General features: G+C 45.6%; 1 protein-coding gene across 2 annotated transcripts in view; it reads left to right on the top strand.

The window, feature by feature from the left end:
* Nucleotides 1-22,181, top strand: part of DIS3L2 (DIS3 like 3'-5' exoribonuclease 2) — a 2,640,663-nt gene that overhangs the window by 1,232,069 nt on the left and 1,386,413 nt on the right. For both annotated transcript variants that reach the window (XM_069617547.1, XM_069617548.1), the window contains one exon: nt 21,251-21,424. In XM_069617547.1, coding sequence (XP_069473648.1) covers nt 21,251-21,424 — 174 coding nt within the window. The remainder of the gene's footprint in view (nt 1-21,250; nt 21,425-22,181) is intronic.

Here is a 22,181-nt window from a genome sequence, read left to right as displayed (position 1 = left end):
AAGCAAGGGAGAGAGGTTAGATCCCTGGGGAACACCACAAGTAGAGAGTGAGGTAGAGGATAGGAAGGATCCAAGTTAGTCCTGGGAGGGTCGATCAGAGAAGAAAGAAGTCAGCCAGGCCATGACCTGGTCAGTGATATTCAGGTTATCATGGAGTCAGTTGTGCAGGATGTCATGGCTGACCGTATCAAAGGCAGAAGAGAGATGGAGTAGGGTGAGGACAGAGTTGAGATTAGAATCAAGATTAGAGAGCAGGTCTTCATGGATGTTCAGGAGAGCAGTGTCTGTGCTTCTGGCAACTCTGAAGCCAGACTGATGGTCATGGAGGCATCCAGCAGAGTCGGTGTGTAGGTTAAGCTGGGAGATGGCCAACTTTTCCAGGAGTTTGCCTAGGAAAGGAGTGATGGAGATCAGGCGATAGTTAGCTGGGCAGGAGGGGTCAACGGTGGGTTTTTGAGAAGAGGGTGCACAAGGGAGTGCTTTAGAGGGGAGGGGGAAGGCTGCAGTGGCGTAGGAGTTGTGGCAGAAGTCATCCAGGGCAGGAGCGAGGGTGTCAATATGGTCCTTGATGGGGTTGTATATGAATTGTTCATTTTACAACTGTTCGAATTAAGATTGACCTTTTCACAATTGACCGAATTGTGAAGGTCAATTGTAACAAATATATGCGGGGAAACCCCCCCGCAACCCCTCACCGAACCCAAAACCATCTTTCAAATTGGTCAATTGTTCATTCAAACAATTGTAAACGAACAATTTAGTGTACACCCTTGATGGTTTTGGACGAACTGGGAAGAGCCTGTTTTGATGAGACTTTCATAGATCGGACTTGTCTAGTAATCTCGTCAGGGGAGAAGAGAGGACGGGAAGAGAAGGAGGGAGGTGAGGCGGCAGCAAGGGGGCCAGAGGTAGCAGAAACGCTAGGAGAGGAGGGGATGTTGAGAGGGTGGACAGGATGTCCTGGGTTTTAGAGATAACATGAGGCTAGGGCCTTGCAGGGTGCCTGGCAGGGAACAGGAGAAGGAGACTGCTGCAGGATTCACCAGCTCGTTGCAGATTTTGAAAAGTTCTGCCGAGTTGTTAGATGCCACTGAGATGCAGGCTTGGATGTGAGCTTGCTTCTTAGTGTGGATAGAGAGCCGGTATTGCCTTTGAAGCAGGCGGCAGGCCAATTTGTCAGCCTGCTTTAAAGCCTGCCATTTCCTCTCACCCACCCTACATTTGCGTTTAAGGGTGACGAGATCAGAATCGTACCAAGAGTTGCAGGACTGCCTTATTTTTTATTTGATAGTCGTAGCTTGCTCCCATCTTAGGTTTAGTTTTAGATTAGTCGTTTTTCCACCCTACCTATGCAGTTTAATAAACACCCTTGAACTGTGATCACTAGTCAGTCTATTCTTGATACCATGCCTTCCTTACAGTGGCCACAGTTTCAAATGAGGCGATAGAATCAAGTAAGACAAGGATAGGAGTGTTTAAAGTGTCGGGCGTGTAGAATCGAGTTACGAACCGAGCATAGAGCAGTTCCTGTGGAGCACACTGGATAGAAACCAGACTGATGTGAGGGAAGTAGATTGAACAGATTTTAATTTGTAATAAGTTGGGAGCGGACAAGACGCTCAAGCAATTTAGATAGATACAGAAGAAGTGAAATGGAGAGAAAGTTAGAAGGCTGATCAAGTTTTAAAGAAGGCTTTTTAAGAAGAGGAATGTTAGTGCGCGGTACAAATGTCCTTTAACATTATCACCACAGAGTGATCCCATGGCGCACTGGCGGCTCTGAAAGAGGAAGGGAGGGTGAGTTAGTGGGAGGAAGCAGGAAAAGTGCAAGAGAGCAGAGATGTGCTGTTGGCGGCCTCAGCCCGGTGGGTCAGTTGGCTGAGCCTGGGGTGTTTGCGGCCGGTAGTCGTCGTGTACTGTTGTGCTGTAGGTTTGTGGTCGTTTGGTTTGGAGTTTGAGAGGTGTGTGCAGAGGGGGAAATTGTTAGTGGACTTGGTTAGTTGGCATCTCTATCCTGAATTGAGGCGCTTGGCTTGCGTAGTTTCCCCTGATGCGCCTCTGTCCTGATCTGGGCCTGTCTGGCATTCAGGTCCCTTTCACATCTGGCCCCCATTTCCACCCGCCCCCTCACGGCCCAACCTGTCCTCCCTTCATATTCCTGTGGCCAGTGCACCTGCCATTGTCCACAACTCCGCTAGTGTGGTGATTGCCAATATCTCGACAATTCCATAGCACTATGGTACCTGGTAGCAGTTAAGGGGCAGGTCAAGATGTGGTCGGATTGGCTGGGATAGTTGACTCAGTCTCCATGGGTGTCACCAGTGGTTCAGTCTATCCGATGTCACCCGTCCAAGTGCCGTGGGAGCTTCCCTGTCAGTTCGAATGAGATTTGTAATTTTAAAAGTAGATGGGAATTAGCCTAAGGATAAGGAAAGATTCATAAAAGTATGCCAGAGTTAGGAAAAAGGCAGGAAGACTCGGTTTAATAACTAAAGCTGTTAAGAGTATGAAAGTCCATGGCTCCTGGGAAGAATCTTGAGCACACAACTACACCTTTTACTAGTCTGGCCAAGAGCCGTTGTGTTTTGTAGCTAAGTGCAGGGCAAGGAATGTGTGGGTCCAGATTTATTGGGATTTTGGGCACCCTAGGAAAATATTGGAGGACCTCTTCCTGAACTGTGAAGGCTAATCCCAGCATTACAACATCTGCTAGCTGCAAGTTGTCCACACAGAGCTGCACATCTGGTACCCTGCCAGTGCTGTTGACCTTGCTAGATCATGGCACGTTTAATGCCATGAGGACATTTCCACCACCCTGTCCAACAATTTAAAACTCCTCCCAAGTCTATTTACCAGGGGACATTAACTTAGGCTTCAATGACCCTAAAGACCTACACGCCTCGAGAATAGCCAATATTTTGACTGAACTTGGCCTTACCCAGAGAGTACACCACCCTACCCACAACAAAGGGAGACATTTTCTCTAGCAACTAATAGACCAACCTCCATTCCCACCCAGCTGGCTCTGCCTATACCAACAAGAAATAAAAAGAACATTACCTCTGATAACTTACTCCCTTTGATTCTTACCACTCTCAACTCTCTGCCGGAAAACTTGGGCCATGAGGCCTTTGTAAATGAGTACAATAAAATGATTTCCACTTCACTTGATTCAATCGCGCCATTCAAAATGAGACTAAGCAAGCCCAAAGCCCACCTTTAACTCATGGTACTCACCACACCTGAAAACATTACGCCTGGAAAAAAAGACAATGCGAGGCATCTTGGAGACTACTACCTTCCGAGGAAAAAAAAATCAACCTCAGTACTATAACTGCCCTATACAAAAGTGAAATAATTTTAGCCAAACGCGAAACCTATAAAACCAGAATATCACAATACATCTCGAGTATGAAGGAACTTTTAGTTATCTTGAAGGAATTAGAAGCTCCTATCCCTGTACCTGACAATTGTGTAAAAGATAGACCTTGGTGTTCCAACATATTGCAAGCATTAGCCAACAAAGTCGCGACTCCACAAGCCAAAATTGCCAAGAAAAAAGTGTCACTAACCCCAACTACTACCCCTAAAATCTCTCCCACACTACCTAAAAATACTGCTTGCACCCCGTTTTAAGTTTTCCAAAGTCTCTATCATTGAGACTGAAAAAAGTATACTATTGCTTTAACCTTCTAATTGTCAGGGAGATCAATGCCCTGCCCAACTGATAAAGGATGCAGCCAGAGATTTGGCCCCCATTATGTGGAAACTTATTAACGCGTCATTCTCCTCAGGCACTATACCAAGCAACCTCAAAGAATCTTGGGTGCTCCCACTACTTAAAAAACAGACGCTAGACCCTGCCATCCCTACCAACTGCCAACCGATCACAACAGTGCCCTTTCTTCTGAAAATTAGACAATATGGCCTACTTACAAATACAGAAACATCTGTCATCCAACCTTTTGCTAGGTGCTCGCCAGTCAGGTTTTCGGCCCCAGCATGGGACTGAAACAGCTTTAATAGACCTAAAATCCCAGATTGACGAGCTCAGGGATAAGGGGAAATCGGCCCTACTCCTTTTCTTGGACCTATCGGCTGCATTCGACCTTATGGATCACGGGGTCCTTTGCAGCCATCTGGATTCGGCGGATCACTTTTCTAAAGAAGCTATAGTATGGATAGAATCTTTTATAAATAATCTCCCCCACTGCGGTTGCGGACCCCATACCCATCACTTGCGGAGTGCCCCATGGTTCATGCGTCTCACCTACCTTATACAACATTTTCACAAAGCCCCTTTTCGATGATCTGGACCATCTTGGTATCACCTACACCAACTATGCAGATGATACTCAGATTCTCCTAGCACTTACTGGTGATTATGACAAGGATTTGGCCTTGGTGAGCAAGGTATATCTCATCATCCAGGCATGGATGGCTACCCATGGACTGTGCCTGAATGATAGGACTGAGATCATCCTGGGCCCCCCCTTAAACTGGGACCCAAATATTCTACATTCAACATTGACAATAACCAAATCACGGTCGCTAATGACGTCAAAACCTTGGGTTTCTACCTGGACTCTACCCTCTCCTTCACTAAACGGGTCAATGCAATGGCATCTGCCACGGCACATACCTGCAAATTGATCAGAGCAGGTAAACCCTTCTTGTCTAACAATAGTTGCATTACCCTGTCCAGAGCACTTATTCTGTCAAAGTTGGGGCCAATAAGGAAACTATCAAGATCCAATTCCTTCAGAATAATGCTCTTAAAGCAGCACTCGGAATTCCTAGGAGAGATCATATCTCTGAAACTAGAAGATCAAAAAATTGGCTTTCAACACACGATAAAATCCAGTTGAAAGTGGCCTCTCACGTATAAATGTCTAAATTAAATAACACTGCACCCTGTTATCTCTCAGAGAGACTCACCAGAAAAACCTCTACAAGACTCACCAGACCAGATTATCGAGCACCAACTGCCTTAGTCCCAAGATTTAAACTCTCCGGAGTCTGGGGACGCAGTTTCCCAGTCAAGGCAGCTCAACTCTGGAATTCCTTACCCTCTCCTATGCGAGTAGATCAATCCTACCTACTATTCCATCAGAACCTCATAAAATGGCTCAAAGACTCACAATCCGTCCAGCTTTCTTTAGACCTCGTCAGGCTCATTTTTTCCCTCTACCACTTTGTATATATTATCGTATATTATCTGCATCTTTAGGTGATATACCATACAACCTCTATCCTTAATAACCTTACATAGTTGATTTTGGTTTTGATGTGTAACTGAGCTGTATTTTGGATGTGTGTATACTGATTTGTAACTAAGCTGTAAGTTGTCTTATGCAGTGCGCCCTGATACCCACGGGTCTGGTGCGCAATACAAGTAATAAAACAAACAAACAAAACACCCTTCTTCTGGAAACTGCCCCATTTGTAATGGTCTTATGGTAATAATTTAATGAGCTATTTATTATGCCAATAAATCAAGTGACGGTAAGCACTCCCCTGCTTGGGTTCCAAAGAGATTGCAAAGAGCATGTGCGTACATGCAGCAGTGAACATTTAGGCAGTCATTCAACTGTTCTAGTATTCCATTACAAGCCGCTTTTTAAAAAAGTTCAAAAGCTACTGTTCCCTTGGTTGGCAACAACCTCTGGAGAGATGCTCTTGTTGTAGCATTTACATCATAGTCTACCCAACGTTACAAAAGGGAAAATTAATTTGGACACTGCCCTCTACTGCCATCCGCCTACTAGCTCTTTTTCTTGGGAGCATCTCTTTCCTTGCCACCCTTGCCCCACAGCAACAACATGTAGCACTGTCACTTTCTTCCAGAGCGTCTTATCCCACAAAGCCCGTTTTTTGTGTGTTGTGTGAACATCCATAATTTGGCCTGAGACAATTGTTTCAGTATATTCAGGTGTGTCGGGACCGATCTGACGCGTTAATACCTCGCTTTCACTGGCCACTTTGGCTCCTACTTTCTCTTCTATTTTTTCACCTGCATCAAATCACGGATTCATACAAGATACCAAAGCACCCACACCTCTCCATACCACAGCCCTCTATGCAGAAAATGTAACTTACATGCACCCTGTTTTCCCCAAAGAAAGAGGTGGTGACAGCATCATTCTCAACAGACCCCCTTTACAAGCCCTCCCAATTTTCCAGACTTTAGCCCCTTAATTAAACATGGTTTAGTTTATTTATAGAGCACACCCAACCCTGAGGTATATGGGTGCTTGCCCTTAAACAATGGTTACAGACGCAATAAACAAAATGGGCGCAGATGATACAGTTTACATAAGAGGTTACAGGTTACATAACCATGTGTCAGTGAGTACCAGATAAACAAAACAGACAATACAGAATGCAGAAGTGAGTGTGAGTCTGGTTATAATGCCAGGAAGCGGCTCGATATACATAACATCGAGTAACAGGAAGTCCGCGAAATCGGTGCAGATAAAGACCTTGAGGTGATTTAGCAGAATTAGTGTTTCTGGGCGAAGAGCCATTCTTTAACTCTATTTCTGAAGGTCCAGACGGAAGGTTCGGCTCTTGAGTGCATTAGGAAGGGAATTCCAAAGCTTGGCAGCTAGCACCAGAAAGCTGGAATCGCCCGCTTTTTGAAGTTTGTACTTTAGAATGTGAAGGCAGTGGGAGTTGTTTGATCTGGTTGGTCTGGAAGATTGGTTCTTGATGAATCTGTCGACCAGCTATTTTGATGCAGTGTTAGAGAGACATTTGTGTGTAATTCCTAGTGTTAGAAGTGAAATTTTATCACGCCCAGGGAGCCAGTTTTTGTGTTGTCTGATTTCAGAAACCTGGCTAGATCGAGGGATACTTAGGGCTGATCTGAGTGCGTTGTTCTGAAGCACTTGCAATTTGTTAAGGTTACGTACCTTAGAACCTAGATATAGTGTGTTACAATAGCCGAGCATGGATAGTATCAAAGCTCTAGCTAAAGTTATGCAGCTCTGGGTGAAGAGATGAGGTTTGCAGGCATTAATCAGCTTGGTGGTATAGGTAGTAGCTGAGGCAGTAGCATTGACTTGCCTACTGAGGGAAAGAATGGAATCTAAATAGATACCAAGAGGTTTGACCTCACTGGATACATTAGTGATTAATGTTAAAGGATTTATAGAGTTTATCTAACTTTAGAAGACGCAGTTGAGAGCCAGGCCGCGATCTGCAGATGGATTTCATTTAGAATTTTGGAGTCGTCCTAGCAACCCGTGAGAAAGATGAGGACTTGGGTGTCATCTGCATAGTTAGCATAGGTGACACCCAATCCGTCGGGGTGGTCCAAGAGGAGCTTCATAAATATATTGTATAGGGTAGGCGAAACCCAAGAACCCTATGGGACTCCGCAGGAGGATTGGTGCTAGTTTGGCCGATGCGGACGGAGCAAAACCCCTCATGGTTCTGTTTGCAAGAAACAATTCAGTCCAGGTTGCTGCGTTATGAGAAAAGGGGGCTCCAGTGATTAGATGTTTGGAAAGGATCTGGTGGTCCACAAGACCAAAAGCATCTGAGGGGTCCAACAGTAGGAGGATGGCAAGATTTCCTTTGTCTTTTGATTTGTCCATTTGAATCTTCAGATCAAGGAGGGCTGTTTCCGTGCCATTTCTTGGTCTAAAACCGGATTGACGTAAGCCTGAAAGATTGTTGTCTTCTAGGTGCTTTTGTATTTGTAGGTATGCTGCTCTATCAGTGATGTTCAGTGTGGCTATAGGTCTGTAATTGGAGGGAGTGTTTGGATTTAGGTTAGGTTTTTTGAGGAGAGGCATGACCGATGCCTCCTTGAGATTATGTGCAGGTTTCAAAGGATGCTTTGATCAGGGCTGAGATGAAAGGCATGAAATCCTTAGCTCCTTCTTTGATAGCCGTTGCTGGATAGAGGTCCCCCCTGGCATCTGGATGGTTTCAAGCTAGTTATGTCTTCTGCTTCTTTAGACGCGAGTGGAGAAAATTGGAATGGCTGACACAGTAGGCTGTGGCTCATGGTGCTTATTAAAATTGTTGTTTATAGGAAGACTGTTTTTTAGCCTCCATTTTGAATTGTAAAAGAGCTTTATTATATTGTGTCTTTGGTGCAAGACTCTGTAGGTAAAACTGGGGTTTCCAGTATCCTTGGGATAGTAATAAGTTCTTTAGATCCTGATTTGACGTTTGGAATTCTGTCGTTATAAATTTCTCTTTTAGTATTAATTATAGCTGCTTTTTTAAGTGTTGGCAGTGGTTAAAAACGTTTCCTTATTTAGGACAGTAGGTGTTCTTTTCCACACAACTTCAGCATTTCTTTTGAAGCTACGTAAGGCTTTTAAGTCTGAGTTGAACCATCAGACTGTACCATCTACTTTCCATGCCCAACCTCCCTGGATGTGATCTTCGTTTCCTATTCCCCCTCCCGTCAAATCGTTATGCTCCGACCTCTTTGACAAATCCAGGGAATTGGTGCCCTCTACCCAAGGGGGAACCACTCACTTTGGGACTAGGGAAATGAGCCTGATGAGCTTAACTCCTAGGAGACGGGGCAAGCGGGATCCAACTGGGGGTGACCTCCCACCCCTCCTTGGACAGGCAATCCCTAAACAGTCATGTGCATTATCCTCATGTCTCCAAAAGAGAATAGTTTTGTTTCTTATATGTGGGTTAACATGTATAATAACTTCTATTTACCTACACAAATAGCTGGAATTGGACCTGAGGAAGATTGAAGCCAGTGGAGTTGCAGAGGAGGAGAGACCTCCTCCTGGGGAGTGTGGCAAAGGGAAGTGAGCCCACTCCTGGTGCGGTGCATTGAATCACGACCAAGCCTGCGAAACGCTTGACAATCCTGCTGGCACCAGGACCAGAAAAGCTTGGGCCACGATAATCTCCTGCAGTGGAGAAGGCCGGAGTGCTGAATGAGTGCTGCAATGCTGACCAGACGCCGCAGCCCCATAGGAAGACTGCGGGAAGAGAGCGCCAGCTCCAAAATATGCAGAACCATTTGAGAAAGCCAGAAGGAAGAAACAGTGTCTGCTTATGTGAACGCTTGCCAGAAAGGAGCACCACACAGAGACAGAAGGTATGTGGGTTGCTCCAAGTAGCCGGGAGGACAGAAAGGCCAATCGAGACCCCAAGGCAGGTTGCAAGAAAGCAAATCCCCAAGGTGTCAGAAACCTGACCCAAAGGCATTGTGAGAGAAACCCTATGCAAGACTAGTTGAGAGCAAGCAAACCCCAAGGCAGGGGAGCAAACATCTGACCCCAAAGTGAAGGTGGAAGAGATATTTGTTGCCTTTATTTGAACTCTGCGACACGGCAAGAAGCCCCTTTCTGATGAACATCATGGTGGGGTTCAGAAACAAGCCACCATTCGTTTGTTTGGGCAAACGTCCTTATTGTACCTCTTTGTTAAATGTAGGCTCTTTTTAGTTTACAGTGATGGGGTCGGGGGGAAATCGGGTCAGAACAGGTTTCTGGATGGTGGAGTTTGATTAATTTGTAGGACAACCTGATGTGCACTCCGAGACCCTTTCATTTTCTTTAAGGGTAGGGCAGAGAAACATAGATGCTTAGGTGTGCAGTGTTCAAATAAAGAACTACTTTACCCAAAATGCCAACTTCTCTGTCTCCCGATTCTGACTTACCACGTCTCACCCATCCGCATGACCTCACCATTCCACTTGCAATTCTAGGGCTGCCCCAATTAAGATGGGATTTGAAATCTAAAACCACACAATGTTTTTAGGTATGATTAACCAGTCCCTGTCGGCTGTCCATATCCCCTTTCATGAAAGTCCCCTAATCACTACTTAAACCCATCCTACACTAGGTCACCCCATTGTTCAAGATGTGAGTATACGGCTGCATGCCTTCCTACACAAATGATGGAAGATTTGCAGCCTGCTTACTCTCATCTCCAAATTACCCTATTTTAAGACTCATCACAGGCAACTTGTAGACATTACTAAACTTCATGCCACATACTTGCACCTAAGTATCTAACGTATTTACAGTTATCAGCACAAGCCTGCAAATACCATACCACATTTGGCCAAAACATTCCCAGTGCGGTATGTTAAATGTTGATATTCCTGCTACGCCAAATGCTGTCAATCCTACAGCACACTGTGCCATGCTAAATTCTGATACTCCTACCGCACAGTGTGGTTTGCCAAATGTTGTTTCTCATACTGCTCAGTATGCGATGCAAAACGTTGATATTCCTACCGCCCAATGTGCTATGCCAAATGCTGCTACCCCCATAACCCAGTGCGCAATGCCAAATGGTATTACTCCTATAGCCCTACATGCTTTGCCAAATACTGTTATGCATACAGACCAGTGTGCTACGCCAAATGCTGTAATTCCTACCACCCATTCTGCTATGCCAAATGTTGTTACTCCTACAGCACAGTGTCAAAATGTTGCTACTCCTACAGCCCAGAGGCCAATTGCTGCTGCCTCATCTACATCCACAGCCCAAGTTTTTGTACACTCCTCCACACCCAAACACATGCACCAGAGTCGCGCCACGCCACCCGTTAATTATGCGCTGATCGATGCCCGCTCCCTCCCAGCCCATGTCCTGGACATTAATGACCTGCTCACCTCCCACAACCTGGATGCCCTAGCTATTTCTGAAACTTGAATCCAGGATGCCTCTGGCCCTGCACTATCGCTAGCCCTCCCAATTGGCTACACTATCTATCGACAGGACCGCCACAATGCCAGAGGTGGAGGGGTAGCTCTCATAGCCAAGGAGACCATTCCCTTCCGCAAAATCAACTCCTTCCTAGATGGTAATGAAAACATTTTACATCTCAAGCTAGCCATATGGCCCACCTGCACCATCACTCACCACATCTACCGCCCCTGGCCCCGTATCCAGCTTCCAGGAAAACCTCCATCTCCTCAATGACAATCTTAAGAACTTCTCCAAAATCATCCTACTAGGCGACCTGAACCTAGGCATCAATGACCCTGATGTCATGCATTCATCCCTCCAGCACTCACCCTACATGCATCCAACACCCCAGGGCACCTCCACTCACGGGGCTCAAGTAGTTCCTGTCCAGCAGCAGAAGGGTGCCAACTAGCACGTTGCCGCTCCAAACCACCTACAAGGTGTCCCACGTTAAACAAACTTAGATTCTGTGGCGGTGATGGCCGCATCAACAGTGGCAGTGACCATCACGCTCACGTGATCCGGAAACGATGGCAACAACATAAATGGACACCAAAGGAGCTACACAGCGCTTCTCAGCTGTGAATATTCTGGCATGCAGCATTTCGTGATCCCGACTTTGCTTACTTCCTGGATTCAGACTCTTGTTTTTGTTTCACAGACTGCCTCTTGTCAATCCCTTCTGGTTACAGCGATCTGTCCTGATTGCTAACCCAAACTGCTTCTACCTCGGCTCTGTTATCGGACTGCCTTTTTAATTTCATTTGGCAACAGCGCATCCTACTTGTTTACCTGGTTTTTACCACAGACTTTTGCTATTGAATCTCTCTTGGTTTACCCTTCATTGAACCACGTTGGGTTTTTACCATGTGGTGGGGACTCTCCCCCGTTCAACCTTGGATTACGGTGGCAACCCAGTAAGTCCCTGCTGTTACTAGGGACCACTTCCACTGGCCCCTTACAGCTGCTACTTTGTACCTTACTGAGGGAACACTATGCACATTACTGGGGGGATGAGCAAGGATCCTGTTTCATCTCCTTCCTACTACCACTCCCCAGACCTCCAACCAGTAGGTGTCCTGTTGCACAAACATAATAATTTCTGCCTAGAAGTGTGTAACCAGCAGTTTGTTGTATAACCTACCTGTTTCCATTTCAGATACCTGGGGACCCGGTGCTCCTGTTCCTGCCACCTGTGGCCTCAATAACTGGTCAGCGAGTTCCTCCTATCTCTTTGACTGGTACTTGGGGACGGAGGTATAACTAATCTACGTGGACCTTGAGTCGTGACACCTGAAGACACGCAAGTCAAAACCCTTGCCGAAGCATAAGACACCCTAGGATTCACACATCGCATCACCAGCCCCACACATTACAAAGGCCGCCATCTGGGCTGGATATCGGACCTCAACAGTCCTCATCACATCCAACGCCCCATACCCAGTTCACTATAACCTTCACTTCTCCAATTCTCCATCCCTCATCCCAAGAAACGCAACCTCGCTCCCACTTCACTACCACCACCACTTGCACGCAGCACCACAAAGTGAAAAAAAGACAACCTCATCTCCTTCCTAGACATTCCAGAATTCAAACTGCCCCTTTCCAAGTATACTAACACACTCAGTCCTATACAACACCATGCTGAAGCAGGCTGTCGACACAATTTCCCCCCTCATAGCAAGGAATGCGCAACCCATCAAGCACACCAACCCGTGCTACACCCCTAAGATACTCTAACTACGAAACAAAAAAGAGGAAGCCCAGTCGGTTTGGATAAACAAAAAAAACACTGACCCAGCTAAAAGGAAATTCGCCAAAGCATCCAGAATCTACAAACGGGCAATCATGTCAGCCAAATACTCTTCAATACTTGGAGCGCAAATGCCAAATCAGACATCAGGGACATTTTCTCTACATTCAGGAAATTTGAGACCCCAGTCCTCACCCCTCAATCTTTCATCAAAGATGAAACATGGTGCACCCATATTTAAACCGCCATGAGGAGCAAAATGGACTTGGTGAATAATAAAACATGCACTAACCAAAATAGACTGCGTTCGCCACACAGCCCCTGCCCCAACACATCCTCCTAAAATATACCTACTTTCTCCTTCAAGGACATCTCAGAATTAGATGTAAACTCCATTCTAAGAAATCTCAAGCCCTCAAAATGCAAAGGCGATGTATGCCCTGCCACAATTATTAAGGAATGTACTGACATCCTAGCCCCCTTCCTCACTGCCTTCATCAACGCCTTGTTTGCCTCAGGACTGGTGCCATCATGTCTCAAAGAAGCCTGGCTACTCCCATTCCTAAAGAAATCCTCTCTAGACCCCTCAGCTCCCAACAACTACAGACCCATCATCACAGTCCCTTTTCTCCTACAAATCCTGTACAGAGCAGCCTACCTTCAGATTCAACACTTCCTAGAAGAAAACCACATACTAGGCCTACTCCAATCTGGATTCCGACCATGCCATTGCACAGAATAGGCGCTATTAGATCAAAAAAATCAGATGGATGAAATTTGGGACAATGGCAAACCTGCCCTGCTCCACCTTTGACCTAGCGTAGTGCACCATAAAATATTCAGCAACCACCTTACCACATCAGCCCTCTTCTCGCACGAGGCAACAACCTGGATTGCCTCATTCCTAGAGGGTAGAAAAATGAGTGTTTGCTGAAAACATGAGCGCCCCCCGCCTCCATTCTGTGCGGACTCCCACAGGCTCATGCATCTCTCCTACGTTATACAACATCTTCACCAGACCACTCTTTAATATCCTAGACTCCAGCGGTATAACCTATAACAACTACGCGGATGACGCCCAAGTCCTCACCATAACAGGTATCTACGTAGAAGACTCCAAGGCACTCAACACAGCCTATGACATCATCCAGACCTGGATGGCAGCAAACGGCCTATGCCTCAATGGGGACAAAACCGAAATGCTGCTAATGGGACCTCTGGTGACACTCAAAAAACTCACCAACCAATACTCCACATGCATGATGGAGAACATACAAATCCCGGTCTCTCCCGCTGTCAAGACTTTAGGAGTATACCTAGACGCCACCCACTCTATGTCCTGACAAGTCAGCACCATCGCCTCATCTGCAGCCTACTCCACCAAACTACTGAATGCAGCAAAACCGTTCCTCTCCACAGCAAGTTGCCTAACCATAGCTAGAGCTGTTATAGGCTAGATTACTGCAATGGGCTGTTCTCTCGCTCCACCTCTAAAAACCTCCAAAAACTCTGTCATCCAAAATAAGGCACTCCGGGCAGCTCTTGGAATCCCTATAAGGGAACACATCACGATAACAAGAAGAGAAGTCCACTGGCTACCCATCCGAGAAAGAGTCCTGTTGAAAACACTAGCCATTACTCACAAGTGCCTCGCTAACTCTGCCCTGCCTTCTCTCCCAGAAAATATATAGAGCCCACTCCTCAAGGCCCATCAGAACACCATATACCGACAGATTACTGTCACCAAAAGTCAAACGCACCAAAGCAGGTGGAGCTAGCTTCCCGTTTATAGCAACCATATATTGCAACTCTCTGCCCCCATCGCTCAGAGCTGAACCCCCCATGGACCCTTCCCCAAAGCACTGTAAGGAACTCATGGTGGAAACAGTAAAGATGGACACAAGTTATCACAGTTCAATGGTGTTTATTAAACTGTAAATGCAGGGTGGAAAAACGCCTAATCTAAACCTAAATTTAAGGTGGGAGCAAGCTTTGACCATTAAATGAAAAATAAGGCAGTCCTTGTGGCGTTGTCAAAATAAAAAGGCCTATACTACAAAGAAACTATTCCCAATTCCTTACAACTACTCACAGAAAAAGTGTGGTATAGGGTTTCAATAAAGAAAGAAGTGTTCCAAATGATAAATCGGGATGTGATTGCCAGGGGGTCTCCCTTCCCAACGTTTTCAGCATGGGACAAGGTTGATCTCCTGAGCACAGCACACACTTGAGCCTTCCCAGCACCTGTATCAGCTATCTGGTTCTTCGATAGCCAAGTCTCTTTTTAATAAGTCTCTTGCCTTTGAGGGCCTGATGCATTCAACAAACAAACACAAAGTTCGCCTCTACATATACTTTGGGTGATGGTTTCACCCCTGGGTCCCCCTCGTCTGGGTTCAGACTCCTTTTCAAGCGCTAGCCTCCCTCCTAAGGGCTCACAGTGGCTTTTCTTGCATTCACAAGTCTTAATGTCTTTTCAAACAATTCACTGTGGACATTCCCCCCCATCCCCCCTCCCCCGGTCAGGTTCATTCCTGTCAACACACTGCTCAAGGACTAATTTTCACTGTGCAGGATTAATTTCCCTTAGCTTTTACAATCATCTGTCGGTCAAAGACTTTCAAAGGTACAGAGGATGTTACAAGACCCCTGTATGACCTCTTTGACCTCTGTTCGCCTCTTCACAAGGCCTTCTCGTCACGGTAGTCTCTACCATTGGGTAATCGCACAGAGGTTCCTGTGTGAGCACCCACGTGGTGCCGGATGCCTCTGTTGCTGCTTTTCCCCCTCTTTCTCAATAGTTTGTTCAAACATCACAAAGTTCAAATTAGCTGCTTGCTACTTTTCTTTCATCACTGCTCAGTTTCTTTTCGACTCTCCCCTCGACTCACCCGCTGTGATGAACCGATTGGCTTTCCTCTCCTTTGAGTCAAGGTTGGTACCACAGAGACCAGCTCCTCTCCCTAGCTTGGTTATCGGCAGAGGAGGGTCTTGTGTACCATTGACATCTGCTGCAACACACGCTGCTCTTTGTTCCCTAGTCTTATGTTTCCGTCTGCGGAGGTTTCACGGGTCTTGATCGGAAAGGGCAAGGTCACTTCTCTCTTTGTCACCCTCTCTGTATTCGCTGTCTTGTGCCTCCTCTTGAAGTTCGTGCTGAGTTAGCTCTCGCGTTGTGTGGTCTGCCTTGCTCGTCCTGTGCTTTCATGCTACACATTTTATCCCAGTGGGGGAAGGGAAAGGGCCGTCGGGTGTGCGATTCTGGTCAGTTGCCTGACTTTGTCGGACCCTTGTATTGGGACATGTCAGGTAAACGGCTAGGGTGTTAGTCTCTTTTCTTTCATGTTGTGCGAAAGTGTTTGTCGGAAAAGGGGGGGGGCAGTGTGTTTGGAATATCCTACGTGGTAGGATGGGGAAAATGTGTGGAAAGAAGGGGGATACCACGTCTCACCCGCTGGTGTCCCACTCACCAAGGACCCCCCATCGAGGTGATCCTCCCTCACTGGTCCACATCCAGGAACTGTATCCAACAGTGATGGCCATGTCCTTCCTGGCCACTTGGTTGACAGATTCCCTGTATCTAGTTGGGAGACACCTTCAGGTTTCTCACAACACTCAAAACATTGCTATTCAAATAAGATCATTATGTTTTGTGTACTATCTCATGGCAACGATAACTGCATGTATATGCTTATGTCCTATGCCTAGATTCCTGTATTCACCATGTATCATATGCCCAAGATTCCTGTAACAGCACCATGATGTCCCTGGGCTGATGCGTGCTTTATAAATGAATACCAAAATACAATCTCTGTTCACAACCATTTCATTAGATTCTCAACGTTGCCCCATCTGGTATGAATACATTTGTCAGCAATCTTCTGATTATCCTATGTTATGAACTACTGCTTCACTGTTTGCAGGCATGCCAAACAGCTAATTTTACTCCTTAGATCTGTGGTGTCCCACAAGAATTTGTTCTCTGCATAGTCGCAGCATTGCTTGAGTGATACCTTCATGCTCTTGTGTGTACTGTGAGAAACCTGAAGGTGTCTCACCCGCTAGTCCCCGGGGCTCTGTTATCCAGGTGGCCAGGACACGGCCATCGCTTTTGGATCCAGTTCCTGGGGGTGGACCAGTGCGGGAGGATCACCTGGGGGAGGGTTCCTCAAGGAGTGAAAGTGGGACACCGGATGGCGAGACGCAGTATCCCCTTCCCTGTAACACATTTTCCCCCATCCTACCAGGTAGGATACTTAGGAACTCAACCCCCCCACCCCTTTCTCAACACACACTGTCTCACGATCAGCTCACTGTGAGAGAAAACGGACTAACACCTGAACCATATACCTGACATGTCCCACTACAATGGTCATGCAGGGTCAGGCAATCACTGACCATTACACACACACCTGACTTCCATCACACTTCCCCACTTGGATAAAAGCCGGAGCACGAAAGCACACTATGAGCAAGGCAAAGCACACGAGGGAGCAGCGGATCAAAGATGGCAGTTTAATACAATGCGAAAGACTGCAAAAAAACAGAGGATAGCAAGGAGGGAGGTTCCCTTGTCCTTTTCAACAAAAGACTGTTACTTTCAGGAACCTTTGAGAATAGGAAACGTAAGACCAGGAATTGAGGCTGAACGCTTTAGTGTGTGTTGGAGGTACCCGGGGCTCTCCTGCATCGATAGTCAAGGTGGGGAGAATTGTTTGCCGATGTGTTACGGCCCTTGGCTCCTACAACAAAGCAGCACCAGTGAAGTCAGCTCAGCTGGTAAATTGGGGAGACTAATACCAGACCGGTCTGTGTTGAAACCAAGGTTGCAAGCAGCAATATTGTAAAATGACCGCTGAAGTGTATGCAACGTATGTGGCAAGCGACGCAAACCGAATTAATCAGCGGGTGAGTGATTGAACTTTGAAGCCAAGATACAATACCGTGAACAGTGGTCCGGCACCACGTGGGTGCTCATTTGAAAGTCTCTGTTGGGTATCCAGCTGCAAGGTGGCAAATGTGAAGAGTGATAAAGAATTGTGAAATCGGAGTGATCCTGCAACAGGTCAAGCAAATACCCAGTGCACATTCAAAAGTCTTTGATCGTTGATGAAATTGTATAGAAAGTTGATCCGAGCCCGGCAGAGGGAGATCAGCTAAATGTTTTTGGTTAGAGCAAGTTTGTGTTAAGTTATGAACATTGCATTAAAAGGAATCTGAGCCCGACCAAGGGGGATCAGACATCTGAGCCCGACTGAGGGGGATCCGGGGTGAACCGTGACTCACCCGATAAAGAATGCCCTACGAGGAATTAGATGCATAAATAATGTACAAACATTGTGGTGAAATGATCTGAGCACGGCTGAGTGGGGTCGGAGTATTTGTGATAATCTGAAAGAGGAAAATAACTTATTGTTCTGAAACAGACCACTCTGGACTGACTAAATTCCACTTCACCCCAATCACAGTTGATAAAACAATTAAAATCCTTGCATCCACCAAAATGTACATCCTGCACAGAAAACACTCTACCCCCTTAATTAATTCTTGACAATGCTAAGCTTTTTGCCCCTTTCCTTTGCAGAATGGTCAACTCCTCATTTAGAGACCGTAGGGTGCCTACATCCAACAAAACCGTAACACCACTTGTTAAAAACCAGGCCTAGCCAGCGCGACCCAGTAAATATCCGTCCCATTACGAACTGCAACTTTCTTCTTAAAATTATGGATAAAGTTGCCACAGGCCAACTACAAAAATAAGTTGATCAGAACAACTTATTACATGCCCAGCAATCCTGATTCAGAGAGGCCCATGGTACTAAATCAGCTCTACTGGATCTTCAGACCAAGTATAATGTACCGAGGCAAATCGGGATTACTGATTTTGTTGGACCTCTCGGCCGCTTTTGATTTGTTAGACCATCACAAGCTCCGAGAGGCCCTAGAGAAGTCGGGCAATTGCTCACAGGATGCCATGAGTGGATCTCCTCCTTTCTTGGAAACATGAGCTCCAGGATCCAATGGAGCGACTACTCATCAGCATCCCAGCCCGTGGACTGTGGAATGCCACAAGGAGCCAGTTTCTCACCCGTACTTTTTAACATCTACATGCTTTGTCTCTGCACCCTCCTTACCAGCATGGGAATATTTTTTACAAACTTCACAGATGACATTCAACTGGTGATGGACTGACGGGCTGTCACACCACAGACAACAGCAGACTCGATTTTGTCTATACCTCCATTGAGGCATGGATGAAGTCAATCGGATGTGCCTCAATGGAGAGAAAACCGAGCTCATGGTCTTTGGTTCCCCTCAAGCAAGAGCTAAACTTGACCCTTCCTATGCAACCTTTAAAATCAAAAACTCCCCAGTGAAGATCTCAGACAAAGTAAAGACCCTTGGTGTCTATTTACAGGCCTCCCCAGGAGCAGACGCGCAGGTGGCATACCTCAAACAGACCTGCCAATACCATCAAAAATTGTTAAGGAAAATTACACCTGACTTAAGCCAGCACAACAGCTCTATCGTTGCTAGAGCCACTATACTCTCCAGGCTAGACTACGGGAACTCCCTAATGCTAGGGTCCAGCAATAAATGCATAAAACAATGCCAAATCATCCAGAATAACACCATAAGGATGATCACTGGCAAATCAAAAAGAGATCACATCACCAATGAAAGAAAAACCCTCCATTAGCTATCTATTGAAGACCAAATTACATTCAAGTCAATGTCTCTGGTACATCACTGTTTATACTACTCTGGAATATCTCAAAAAGCAAATCAGCCTGGTCGGTCATTAAGATCCGGAAACAAAGGACCTGTCAAAGCCGGACACATAAATAAATCCAACGGTCTAGGTCGAGCATTCCCTAGTAGAGGAACTGCCAAATGGAACCGACTCCCACACCACCTTAGACTTGAGCCCAACTATCTGAAATTCAGGAAAAAACCTTAAAACCACATTGTTGGGATTAAATAACCATGATTATACTGCCATACACAGACTGATTGTATTTATTATTATGTCCTGTGTCCCTTGATGTCGTCCACGTCTGTCAGTGCCCTGATGCCTACATATAAATGGAAATAGAAATTGTTTGTTCCATCAGGCCCTCTGAATTAAGAGACTTTGAAAGTCAAAGAGACTTGGGCATGGAAGGCCCTGATGCTCATGATTGAACTGTATCCTCGTGCTGTGGTAAGCTTCAGTGGTACCACCTTGTCCCATGCTGAAAACGTGGGCAAGGGAGGCCAACGGCATGTCAATTTGTGAACACTTCTTTCTTTTTGGTAATATTGTTTCCCACATTATTTGTATTTAGAGTTAAGGATTTGCGATAGATTTATTAGTATAGGCCCTTTTATTTTGACAAGACACTACGAGGACTGTTATTATTTTTTGATGGTCATAGCTTGCTCCCATCTGTAGATGTAGCATTATATGGTCGTTTTACAAACCCTTTTTGAAATTCAATAAACACGCTTGAACTGTGGTCACTTGTGTCCGTCTTACTATTGATGCCATGCCTTCCTTACAGTACCACTAAGCCCCTATTTGTGGATGTCTCATCGTATTGGCCGTCCTCTCCTTTATTCACTTAACACATTCAGCGTTCTTGTTCTGCATGTACAGTATTCAACCACATAAGTTACTCTAGTTTGTTCCTCTAAAATCCAACACTTTGGGACATCCTTTCATCATTTCTCGCACACCTGCCTGCACTACACCCTTTGCCCTTGCTTACTTCCCCTTTCTACCTCCTTTCGTTTCAACAAGCTCCTGTATTTCTGCCATCCTCTCCAACCCATTTGTCTTTCACATTTTTAAATCCTTACTTTACTTAAAATCCTTATGTAGCTTCACTATTTGATCAGTTCTTAGTTTAGAGATTTATGCTTCAAAGATGCATGTATCTTCTCCATCAAGAAAAATGGTTGGTACCTTCTTCCACCCTACTCCTCTTTTCTAAAACCATACCAAATGTTCTCTTTGAAGAACTCCTATCCAACCTCATCACAAGCAACATATGAATGTCTCTTGGCTTTCACTAACTTCCACAGAAACTGATTTTGCCTAAGCCACTTAACTACCACATGCCCACCACAACCATCTAATTCTATTCTCGACCCTTTTGTCCCATCTGGTCAGGATGCAATTATTTGCTATATACTCTTGCCAATTAAGGCATGCCCTTGGATATGGTACTCCCTATATTTAGGAATACACTCACACTATATCCTGGCACCTACCAACTCATTTCACACTATCTACTGTGTTCCTCAAGGTTTTGTCCTGTGTACCATCCTCTTCTCCCTGTCACCAACTTCGTTCTATTGTGCGTTTGCATTTATGCCTTATGTGCTGATGACTCCCATCTTATTGTCCTTCCTCTCCCTTATTCATTTTCAAACCTAGAATTCTCTACAACTGATATTATAACGTTTGTTTCTCCATTGCTTTCATAGCTGTAAACCTTTCATCTTATTCTCTTCCAGCTCTCTTCTTCTTTCTGTCCCTACAAATAAAATATGTAGCTAGCTTTTGCAGCAAATGGGGCTGTTTTTCTAGAAGGGGTTGGCAAACCTACATTGTCGTGTAGTGTTCCTTTACGATTCCTATGCAAATGTAGTTGCTCTACTTATTTTTGTATGGTGTGCTTCCTGTATGTGACCCATGGTAGTCTATCATCATCAAAAAAAGGAAGCATTGTTTTGTTTGTTCTAGAAAGGGGCATAGCTGTCCTCCCTTGTGTTTGGAAGTAGGCCCTCACCTGCATCTTTCCTTCTGTCATTCTCCATCAGGCAACTGACAAAAAGTCTGGGGCAGGCTGGTGAGATCGAGCCTGAAACAGAGGGCATCCTGATGGAGTATGGGGTGGATTTTTCAGAATTCTCTCCAGTGGTCCTGGAGTGCCTCCCCCAGAACCTGCCATGGACTATTCCGGCAGAAGAGTTTCAGAAGAGGAGAGATTTAAGGTAAGTGCAAGAACTGCTTTCTCTAGTGGCTCCTCTGGACAGTTAATTGTGTTGATCTTAGATTGCCCCCCTGTCACTAGTGCCAGGATTTGAGTCCGCCTTAAATTGTTACATCTGAGAATTAATTGTGGAACATTTTCTTTGACGTTTTCATTGTAATTTCTTATAAAATTCTGCTTACCAGTGGAACATATGTGCATCAGTTACACTGTGCCAAATTCATGGACACTACAGCTGTTTCTAGTTGGGCGTTTTACAATAGATACAAAATAAACCGTGTGGCACAGTTAATGTCTGCAATGATCTAAAACAGTGGATACAGTTGATTCAGATGAAAAGGGTAGGTTGCATATATCTAGAGGAGAAATTGTTATTGCCGCCTGATTGGCTAGTGCATGGCTTCAGTGGATCTACTCCACACCAGCAGCGACAGACAAGTTGACGTAAATAACGTACAATGCATGACTGAGGATGAGAAGTTGACTGCAAACGTTCCTTGTAACTTTCTTTACAATTGTTGGCACAAATCTGCTCCAGTTACTGGACTTGGAGGTGGAAGCAGAGCCGCACATCCAAATCAATGCTATATGCTTCCTGGCTGTTAACACTAGATGTATGAATATTTCATAGGGCAGGGCAATAGAACTGGGTAGACCTAACAGCGAAATTAGCATTAATGAGGGCTGTTAGGCAGAAACCTGTGCAGTTCCCTTAGGGAACACTGCAAAGGAATTAGGACTGCAGGTGTTAGCAGTAA

Source organism: Ambystoma mexicanum, chromosome 10 (assembly GCF_040938575.1).
Source record: "Ambystoma mexicanum isolate Mex_15411 chromosome 10, UKY_AmexF1_1, whole genome shotgun sequence".
Classification (NCBI taxonomy): Eukaryota; Metazoa; Chordata; class Amphibia; order Caudata; family Ambystomatidae; genus Ambystoma; species Ambystoma mexicanum.
This window is presented reverse-complemented; position numbering and strand designations above follow the sequence as displayed.